The sequence below is a fragment of the Panthera uncia genome (assembly GCF_023721935.1).
Source record: "Panthera uncia isolate 11264 chromosome C1 unlocalized genomic scaffold, Puncia_PCG_1.0 HiC_scaffold_3, whole genome shotgun sequence".
NCBI lineage: Eukaryota > Metazoa > Chordata > Mammalia > Carnivora > Felidae > Panthera > Panthera uncia.
In genome coordinates this window covers 37,388,895-37,400,381 of record NW_026057584.1, presented here as the reverse complement: position 1 = coordinate 37,400,381, position 11,487 = coordinate 37,388,895, and the positions used below count along the sequence as shown (strand labels likewise).

At 41.6% G+C, this 11,487-nt stretch overlaps 1 protein-coding gene across 1 annotated transcript in view; it reads left to right on the top strand.

Annotated features, from left to right (window-relative positions):
* The first annotated feature begins 772 nt into the window (after positions 1-772).
* The window catches only part of PLCL1 (phospholipase C like 1 (inactive)), a 334,466-nt gene continuing 323,751 nt past the window's right edge, over positions 773-11,487 (top strand). The window contains exon 1 of the mRNA XM_049615203.1: positions 773-1,117. Coding sequence (XP_049471160.1) covers positions 875-1,117 — 243 coding nt within the window. The 5' untranslated portion in view covers positions 773-874. The remainder of the gene's footprint in view (positions 1,118-11,487) is intronic.

Here is an 11,487-nt window from a genome sequence, read left to right as displayed (position 1 = left end):
TTTGACATTAGGGCTCAACACCTCCTTTTCTCCAAATTGCTTTGTTTTGCCAAAGGTTTCCTTCCCCCGCCCCCTCCCCCAGCCCCGGATTTTGTTGCATCTGCAGGCTCATTTCGAACATCTAAACTTCCTAAAATGTACACGGAGCGCCTGAGGGTGCGCACACGCGCGCGCGCTCACACCTTCGCTCGAGTACACGAGCTCTGCTGGGCCGGCTCCCAGTTATAGAACACATTCTTCCATTCTTCGCGCTCGGGCACACCCCTTCGCAGTGGGGATTGGTCGGGCCGACCCCTCCTCGGCGACGCTAGGCTCCTCAGAGGCCCAGGCGCCTGCCAATCCCCACGGGCTGTCAAAACAAGTCTTCCCTCCCTGTCACAACAGAGCGGAGTGGAGGCCGCCGCCGCCGCCGCCGCCGCACTTCCTGGGGCCGCTGCGCCGCGGTCCGCGGGCAGGTGGCGGGTGCGCCGAGCCGCTGTCGTCTGGCTCCGGCCCCCTCAGGCCGCGCGCGTCCCGGCCTCGGAGGCCGCCCGGCCAGCCGCCGGGGGGCCTTTTGTCTGGCGCAGAGCAGGCGTTCGCATCACATTTCGGACACCTCCCTCTCCTTTTCGCCTCTCCTTCTCCCTCCCGCTCGCATCTCCTTCCCCATTCCCGCCGCCCTACCCCAGCGGACTGCCGGCTTCCTGGACCAAAGCCCGCGGACGTCTCTACCCAAGCGATGTCTCCTCTCCAGAAAGTTGCCGCCGCCGCCGCCCCCGGGCGGTGAAACAAAGTGTGGCGGGGCCGCCTCCGGGTGCAGGAGCGCACTCGTGTCCAGAGGCTGGACTCCGCTGCCGGGCGTGCCGTCTCCCCCCGAGAGCCCGATTCGCCGGCCATGGCCGAGGGCGCGGCGGGCAGGGAGGGTCCCGCGCAGCCGGACGCGGCCGGGTGCGAAGACGACCCCCGAGTGGGCCCGGACGCCCCCTCCGGGGACGGAGCGGCTGTGGCCCCTGGGGGCCGGTGGAGGGATCGTCGCAGCGGGGTCGCGCTGACGGGCTCTGCAGGGGCCCCGGCTGACAGCGAGGCTGGCCTCCTGGAGGCGGCGCGGGCGACCCCCCGGCGCAGCAGCATCATCAAGGTGAGCGAGGCCGCGCCACCCGGGGAGCGTGGGTGTGGGTGGCGTGTGGGTCGGGGATCCAGGCAGGATGTACGTACGGTGTGTCCGGAGGCATCGCAGGCTCGGCATTGTTTTCTCCCACCTCCCTCATTACCAAACCTTCCTTCCTCGTCCGGAGGTTCCCAGACTCAGCTCTTGGCCGTGAGAAGCAGAAGTGACTTTTATATCCCCCCTGACAGCAGAGGAAAAGTTCCACTCTGCGTCTTTGCGTTTTGATGGATGCTTTCCCTCATTTTCTCTGAAAGCTTCACTAAACCGTTGATGGAAGGAGGAAGGGAGGATTCAATATAAATGCAAACCACAGGATGGTTGTGCACTGCTCTCCAGAGAAAGGTTAGCTTAATCCCCCCTCCACCCCCCCCCCCCAGTAAAGGAAATGCACAGTTAACCCTCAAGTGAAAGAAAAAACAAAAACAAAAACAAAAAACAAACAGCTTCCTCCCCACCCCAAGAACAACCCTCCAGATTCCAATGATCCTGAAATCCCAAGAAGCGTGAACTTTCCCGGTAGACAGGCAGAGTTTTCAGTGGACCCTGTGACCAAGTGGAGAGCGATGGTGGAGCCCAGAGTTTCTGCACTGCAGAAAGCGCGAGCACAAAGCAGTCAATAAATACCCCGAGCATCATCCCAGGTCTTTGTGGTTACCACCGCAGGAAGGGAAAATGCTTCCTGACCTCTCGACCACCAGACAATATTTCTCTTCATCTATTTGGCAAGAAATTTGTAAGCCTTTTCCCTGCTTTATCTCTTTCTGTCTTCCTTCCGCTCGGGGCTTGCCTCCTGTTAGAGATTTCATCTTTTGGGTGCATGACATGTGGTTACGTATCCTGGAAGTCAGAACTCTCCCTTAGGCTTTGGAAAAGGGCCTCAGCATAAACGAACGTGAGTAATCATGTGCATGTGAGATCAAAATTGATTTTGGTAGAGTAGTCAGTATGAAACTGTGTGTGTGTGTATTGCCAAAGATGAGACTGAAAGATGGACTTGAAACTACTTACTATTCAATTTACTTGGTGTGCTAATACATTCAAGACCATTGTTCAGGGTTGAGCTGTGTAACCAGCTCCTAATGCCCAAGCCCCAGCTCCCCTTGCCAGTGTGGGGAGACTGTGCCCACAGTACATCCACCTAGCTCCTAGTATTGTCTGGGCTATTCCCCAACACTGACACATGGAAGTTTAAAACGAACAGGAAGATTTCTATATAAAAAGAAGAGTGGGTGGTAGTTGCAAATGACTTGTAGTAGTTTCTGTTATTCTGTGCCTTTTAGATGATTTGAAAAGGAGTGTTCCATTCCGGGTGTGAATTTGGATAAAAAGGGAGTGATCACTTTTTTTTTCTTTTAACCCACAGGTCAGAAAACATATTATTCTGAAACTTAAAAAACAGCACAATTAGGAAACAATTACATTTTGGATTCTAAGATATTGATACTACATGTGTTCCCTGTGTGTGAAAACAAACACCACAAGATAGTTTAAAATATACCATCACAAAAAGTGGGCTCTATAGTGTTGTAAAAAATAAAGGTAACAGAGTGTAAGGAATATATAAATGCTTGCAACTAATTTGCAGTTTCTAAATTGTATTATGTTCTGGTTTATATTCTCAGAAGGACCCTTGCTGAGTAATTGTGCCTTTTTGGTTTTGAGATTTATTTTTGTGGCAAAAGAGGGAGGCAACAGAATATCAACTTGATCTTTCCCCTATTTAATAGTAAAATAAGCATTTAATAAATGGTTTTTATAATTAAAGGTACTAGAAAATGAAGTAAATTGGTATTATTTTAAAGTAGGTTTTATTGAAAAAATAATATAAGCAGATGAGAAAAAAAATCAAATGTTGCAAAGGAGCATGAAGGGAAGACTCCCAGCCACTCCACACTCCCACTTACATAGTCCGCCCCCATAGCTGTTAACACTTTCTTAAGTATCCTTCCAGAAATATTCCATGCATATGTAAGCATATGTATCTGTATATATCTGTGGTGAACTATTGACGTTCTTGATTTATATAATAAAATTTAACTGAAGTTTATAGGCCTCATATTTTCAAATTTGTTTCAAGTGCTTTTGATTCCTAGTGGGTTGTCCAAAATCATTCTGATGTGTCAGTTAATTTTCAAGAATAACCTGGTGGATCATTGGTGAGCATGGGTCCTTAGGGTCTGTTCCCAGAGGGCTTCATTCTCTTCCAATGGGGAAAGAAGCAGGTGGTGGGGTTCTGTTCCACACCATCTCTGAGATCAAGGAAGGACCTTTCTGTTGGCATCTGTTGAATCTGCTGCCCCATGGTTTGTTCACTTTAGCAAAGTAAAAAGGAGAGTCTCTAAAAACGGTCTAGATCATATAATAAATATGTAGCACATATCCTATATTGAGAGAAAAACACACTCTTCAGAGTTTGGCCAAGCATTCTTTTTATTTAGCATTAAAACATACATAAAAAATAAAGGCTGTAGTACATTTTATGTTAATCAAACTATTAAATGCGGTTCCAAATAGCCTTAGTATTGTGATAATTGATATTCATGATCATAACTCTGAGCCTCTGGAAGGTTGTAAATCATCAAATGTTAAATTATTTTCAGCTCAACTTAGAATATTCTCTATTAACTTGAATATTAGACAAATCAGAATAGTGCATTCCTCTATCATACCAGGAAACAGACTGTCTTGTATATTAATAAAAGAAATGTCTTGTATATTAATAAAAGAAATGTTTTCAGTAAATTTGCCCTCTCTAATTTGTGAAAACATGATTTTAGTTGAGAAAACAGTTTCCTTCTGAGCGGATGAAAACAATAACAACAATTGTCTTTCCACATCTTTGTAGCGTCTACTATAGCTGTTTTTCTACTATAGTTGTGTTTTCTCCCTTATATGCCAAGTCCTAAGTTTTAAAAAATTTAATGGGGGGCTTAAACTTGGTTTTCTTTAATCCATCCATTTTTTGCCCGTGTTTTTCTGTATTATTATTTTCGACAGCATTGACATTGATAAATGCTTCACGTTTTTGGTAAGTGCATTGTTGAATACCAGTATCGCAATAGACTCCATCTTAACTGCTTCTTGATGACTTGGGGTTGAAAACGACAAGTTATTTACATGCAAGTTTGATTATATAAAACAATTATGTACTATTCTGCATATGAATATATTTCTATTTAAGATATGAGACCATTTTTCTATCTAATTTTTGATATCAAACTTATAAGTTTAAAATATTTAATACTGTCGATTATAGTTTATAGCTCTTTAACTCTGCAATGATTTGGAAATAGAAAGCAGCATATCTCATTCCTTATAGTAATGATGGGAACTGAAATACATACATGTTTTCTAAATAGCTGTTTTTTCTTCCATTGTATGTAACATATTGAAGGGTTCTATGTTTTCTTTTCAATTCTACTAAAATATAAATTCTCTAGAAGAAATCATCATTTGGATGTCATGGACATAGGTGTGTTGGATGAAGATAGGAGATGGGAATGACGTGCTGATACCTGAACTGAAATCGTGAAAGTAATTGCTTTGGTATTTTTTGTGTCTCATTATTTTATGTCATGGCCAGTCTTATTCTGTCATGTTCATTTTGGGGCTAGTGTGGTGGGTTTCTGAGCTGTAGCCTCAAAGATGTGCCTTGGGTACCTGTTGACACATATCAAAATTATGGCTCTCTTCCGTGGGGCAAAAGGAGTTTTATTTTATTATGAAGTATTGCCTACTGTGAGTCAGGTACTGTAAACTAGGAGCTTTCATACATTATGTCACTTGATCCTCACAGCAAACCCTCTAAAGTAGAGAAGAAGGGTGCCTGGGTGGCTCAGTAGGTTAAGCATCTGACTTTGGCTCAGGTCATAATCTCGTGGTTCATGAGTTCGAGCCCCACGTTGGGCTCTGTGTTGACAGCTCAGAGCCTGGAGCCTTCTTTAGGGTCTGGTCTTCCTCTCTCTCTGCCCTCCACCACTTGTGCACAGTCTCTATGTCTTTCTCAGAAATAATAAATGAAAGTAGAGAACAGAGGCACAGAAAACTACTGATTCACGATGTGGAGTTAGGATTCATACCCATGTCTGGTTAACTCCAGGGCTTGTGCTCTTATGCTGACTCTCAGAGGCAGGAAGGCCACAGTCTGAATACTTTCTAGGTTCGAAACGACATGAACCTGTTAAAAGAGTGGCAGAAGAGTCTGAATCTTGGGCCCTATGGCTTGCAGGGGAAATTTCCCTTTCTCTGCTCCCCCCACTTCCCAACCCAGAACACCTAGAGATGGATGGCTCTAGAAAGGGATTGCAGACCTTCCTGTCTTTAGTCATTTTGTGAGGCCTGTGCTGTATTTTAAAAGGCATAGCAACTTGGCAGATGTCCTCCATGTTGCCAGTACACATCTGTTGTTTTACACCAGGCTGCTTCTCCCGTGCCCTACATGTAGGTGAGGTTGTGAGGGCTTGTATTCTCTTTTAGACTGATACAGAAAGGAAACAAGTACCTTGGGCATAGGAAGATGCATTATTCTAGGAGAGTGATGAAGTAGGGGCTCTGAAGCTAGAGCTCTGAAAGCATTTTGTATTACAGTTATGAAGGGTAACTAAATATGATTGAAAAATAACAATTTTAGGCACACTATAAGCTAAACAGGCTTCTGTAGATGAGCTTGGGAATGAATCAGCATTTGTAGACTTATTTCTTTCTTTGCCCATAGAAGTATGTGTTAAAAGTTTCAAATAACTAACTTATGAGTACATTTTGGAAAAACAACCTGATTGTAGAGTGGAGCTGGTCAGCCTTTACTATAGGGGTGCCGTGCGCATGCCCTGGTGGCTTTAGTCGGAGGTGCCCCTCCTAAGGTATGATTCAGCTATATTAATAGTGTTGAACCTCTTAGGTTGATCTGGTTTATTATCCCAGCAACTTCAGTCACAGTGTTTACTTCCTCTGAAATTGCCATAGAAACATGGACACATTTCACCTTAGAAGTGGTTGCCTGTCACTGTGGTCCCTTTCTGATGTGATTGCTTATAATGCCTCTTAAGAATATTAGGAATAAAATTTGGATAAAGAGCTTTGTCCTGTTTTGAGGAAAGGTTTTAGAAGTGCCTATGAATTAGTGTTTGCTATTGCTGTGTGAATTCACACTATTTGTTTTCCTTCTTAGAAAATATTTTAAGGTTCAAAAAGTATAAGTTAACTATGTAGTCATTGAGAGGTTAAATATACATTGCAATTTAGACTAAATAGTTTTTTTCTCAGCCTTTTCCTTTTTATAGTAGAGAAAACAAATAATTAAATTTTGTACTGTAAAATGTCAGTTGAACATATATTGCCAAATAACACCTGAGGCACAGCAGGGCGCCTTGAAGAGACATTAGGAGACAGCCAACTTTACCTTCAGTGCGATTGAACAAAGATCCATTATTGCTTCTAGGTAATGCCAGAGCAACTGGTCAGGCTGCCCTGCTCCTCCATCACTTTTGTTCAGCTTGAATAATAATGAAATAGAATACCATTTTCAGGAGTGATGTCCAACCTGAGACGTACAAGATTGTACATTTAAAACAGCTGCCCAACTGGGGCTCCTGAGTGACTTAGTCAGTTGAGCGGTGGACTTTTGATTTTGGCTTGGGTTATGATCTCACTGGTTGGTGAGTTCAAGCCCCACGTCAGGCTCTGTGCTGACAGCATGGGGGGCCTGCTTGGGATTATCTGCCTCCCTCTCTCTCTTCCCCTCCCTTGCTCTCTCTCTCTCAAAATTAAATAAATAAACATTAAAAAAGAATAAAACAATTGTCAAACTTAAAATGACTTAACAACAGTACGAGGGAGGAGCAATTTTTTGTCTCCCATCTTAGCACCAGTAAATGAACCATTGGTTATTAGATGGGAAGAAAGAAAAATTTGATTGAACTTTCTATCTAAATCTAAGGTAATAAATTAGTAAATCTTATTATAGTAAAACCTGTCAGTTCTATGAAATCTTATATTTTGATAAGTGTTTTAATAATGTCAAGAGGATTTATTTGTAGTTTCATTGAATTTTATTTATCTCTGTATCCCGGTTCCTATAAAAGGGTACATAGACAAAATTTATTGTGATTATTGAGTATGCTAAAGGTGATAATAAAAATTAGCACCAAATGGTCAACTTCTATAACAACAGTTTTTTGTTTTAAGTTGTCACCAATGTACTATGCATTTGAGCTAACACTTGATGGCAATAAAATCATAGTATGTGAAAATATTGGAGTAGTTTCTTGGATTTAAAATTAAATTGGATTTGTCCTTTTGTTTGTAGCATCTTATATGGATGTGTTTAAGAGAGATATAATCTAGTTCATTTTCTATTGTACCATTTTAACTCACCTCACTAATACTAGCATTACTTTGAGAAAAGTGGGTTTGAACATGGTGTGCAGAAAGGAATCATTACTTATGTTATCATTAACACTGTAGGAAGAAGAAAGGCAGGTTAAATTTGAAAGTAGAACAATCCATCCAAAATGAAACAAAACAACATGAAAACTAAACTGTTTTAGAAAGTGTGCTTAGTTTCCAAAGATGTCTTAATTTCTATAAGTGTATGAAAGTGTGTAGTGATTATAGGCAAGGATATTGTGCTTTTCCTTAACAATACAATGTTGTATTCAAAAGATTAAAACACCTTTGAAAGATAATTTCTGCTTTGCTAATTGTTTCATGCTGACCTTTCAATTCTTTCAAGAGCTTTTTAAAAGATGCTAAGTCTGTACTAGACTAAGCACAGGAAGTATGTACAAATTGGCAAACTTGTATTATTGTGTGGTACAATGTGAAGGTTAGAAATGATCGTGAGGTTGTATTCAGAATACCTTCTGAAGTATTGCGGGAGATAAATGCACAAGGAAGGCAAAAAGAGGCAAAAGAAACACTACCATTATCTAGGACTGAGATTTCAAAGCAGAACTCTAGAAGGTTGGAACTGATCATGTTGTAAGGGCTTTTCCCTAAGACACAAGTGATTTCAGACCAAAGCAGGCCAAATAGCCTGTGTGCTCAAAGCCCACACCCCCCATCCTAGATCTGACAGCCAATGATGAGAATGGGAGGCTCAGGAGCACAACTCCCAGGGCCAAAGAGTAAGGTGGCAGCAGAAGCAGAATGTGCTAAGGCTTCCTTGACCCAGGTTGGGTTAGGGTCTGGCTTGGAAAAGGGCACCTGTGTTGGAAGAGCAAGTGCAAATGGCAGTGTTCTGTTCTCCTTCAGGTCAACACTTGTTGGGTTCAGGACAGAGAGAGACAGGACACCATGCTATGTGCACGCTGATTTTTTTCTCCTTTGAAAAATTTCACTTCCATAAAACATAGCTCGTTATTGTCCTTGGACTTGCAGTTTCTTAATTATTGCAACTAATTTTTGGAGGAGGAGGTAGGGGTTGGGGCAGAGGCAGGGGTGGGGGTGGGGGGTAAGGGACAGAGTTTGTGCTCCCCCTAGAGGCTGACATATAAGATACAAAGACATCTTCAGCATTTGATGAACTATTTTGAAATATTTTAGAATGAGTCTATGCTATAATTAAATATTATACATTTAGAAATGTTATTAGTAATTAAATAGATTTGTTTTTACATTTAATCTAATAGATAAAACATCTTGAATAGATGTGACATCTTGAAGAGATTTTCCTACTGAGACATTTTCTTTACAATAATAACAAAAGCTTACATACTGTATTATAGTCCAGCATTGTTCCAAGCACTTCATGTGTGTTAATTCAGTCAACCCTTAACAATAACCATTAAGTAAGTATTTATTATTATTATTTCCATTTTTATAGATGGAGAGGTAAGTGACTTGCCCAAGGTCACATAGCTAGTAAATGGCAGAGCCAGGAAATGGACTCAAATAGTCTAGCTCTACAGGTTGCTTTAATCGTTATGTTATACATCCTCTTAAATCATACTGATTTAAACCTTAGCCACTGGATGAAATGGCAGACATTTTATGCTTACCTTAGAAACTAAGTTAAGCTGATAATTCTATAAAAAGTGATTCTGAAAACAATTTTGGGAAGTTGTTAAAGATTGAATACATTTTCAAAAATACATTTTTGAAGTTTCATAACTTTTTATGTAAAATACCTATAACTTTATGTTAGTATTGCATTCCACTTTACCTTTAGAGGAGTGGGCTCCTATTAGCATATTTTTACTCTTTGAACAGAATTAGCATATTTTACTGTGAGACAAGAGTTTATGATCCAACTTTGGTATAAATTATACAGACTAAGGATGGACTGTTACTTAATCACTTGCAACTTGATATGATTTATTTTATAGTTTGATAGTTTGTCTTCCAGCATCAATAAATCAATAAGGAGTATTTGACTTTCTAACCCAAGGAAGTTGAAATTTTGTTAAGTGGTAGTGGCTATGATGTTGTATGATTGAGATTTCCTTCCAATTACATTTGAGGTAGTGTTGTTCCTCACCCATAGGAGGGACCTGGCAAATATTTGTGGAATTTCATTAAACTTAAAGTCTGTCTAGTCATTTCATTTTTTTTTTTTGAGGGGGGATAGAAATTCCGGAGTTAACATGTGGGAAATTCAAATACATAATTATTTCAAGAAATTACTGTGCTTATGGCTGCTTTATTGTGTTAAAGGTAATGAGTCTATTCCACTGTTCAGAGATATAGTACGGTGGCCAGATGATACCCAGAGGTTTGTCCTCATCATTTGGAGACTGGCTAGGTATTAAAGGCACAGTCAGCTCTTTTATTGAAACACTCATATGTTAGTTTTTATTATCTATCTGCGGTTATGTTAAATCATTGAAAAGACATTGGACCTTGGCTTTTTCTTCCTCTTTCACTCTCTTTTCCTGTTGCAGCATTTGCACTATGAGATATTTGGTCCCATTCTCTTAAAGTGGATTTTTTTTTTGAAGGAAAAAAGAAAGCTTTCCCCAAACATCTGAAACTTAAAATAATTATTTTTCCTAATACTTCCTCATGTTCAGATAGTGTGGGATCAAGCTAGTTTTGTGATAAATGCAGTGGTGTGTACATTGTGTGTATATGTGCACACACACTTGTGCTAGACACACTGGAAGTCAGAAACCTCAATAGCAGGTGACCTTTTGGTCCTATAGCTGTCTGTGTTCTAGACATCTGGAGTGATGGTCTTTATACAAAGACATGTTTGTCACAGAAGTAGCTGCATGGACTGTGAGAAGTCATACTCAGAAGTGTTAGCAGTTAAGTTTGACCAGACATTGAGATTTCTGGGGTTTGAGAGAGAAGAGAAAGAGAAGGATCAAGGGTGTTAGAGGGGAATGGAGTCAGATGGGACCATATTTATAAATGGACAGGGTAAATAGCTTAGCAAGTGTCTTTTTACCTGGAGCATTCTGCCAGAACTTGTATATTTGGAAATTCAGATTTTTTTGATTTTGAAGGCTTTTAAAATTTTTCTGGGGAGCTTTTAACTAACACCTCACACCTTAAACACCTACCAGTAATTTCTGGGCACAAAGCCCTTTGAGCTGAGAGATTCCTGGGAAGGATCTAGGAAGGATTGGTCTGGGTTGTTGGGCAGAACGTTTGGCATTAAAGATGAGTTTTGTCTACTTTTCTAGCCCTAGCCCCAGTAAAGTCCAAGAAAATTCTTCATTGCTGCATCCTCAGCATGACAGTTTCACCAATACAGAGAAATGGTTCTGACAAACAAGTTAATATAGAAATTAGTGTAACAAGATGGAAGCAGCTGGGAGCACTGGAATTAACCATCACAGCTTAAAATAAAATTCCAACAAAGGTCTAGCTTCAGGAGACCGTGAACTGCTGTGTTCAGGCACCAGGCTTGGTCTTATAGTGTGGTTTTCACTACTGCCCTTGCTCACCCCTCTTCCCCAGGCTAAATAAGAAGAGGCCTGAGAGGGAGGAGGCAGCCTTGGAGGGATGTTATGGTTCCTGAAAAGCCTGCTCCTTCCACTTTCCTCATTGTTGGGAGGAAGAGCTCATGACCTTTTTCTGAGGCTGAGAAAGAAAGGACTCAAGAGAATGTGTAATGGTGGTGGCATCTAACAGTCCCCCTCTCTACCAAGTCTCCCTATAGGTTGGGACTGATGCTCATCTCCCCTCTGGAAGGTACTGAGTTATACCATCAGATCCCCTAATGCTGTCCCAGGTGTGGAGAAAGGGGACACGATGGAAAATGGCCAGGCCTCTTGCTGGTGCCCTACCCAAAGAAGCCATCTGGGGTAGAGGGACTCCTAACAAAATGCTGGGGCAGGGACTGGGTGAGGTGAGAGGTAGAGGTCAGTGTCCAAGTCAGACCTCTGATGATGAAT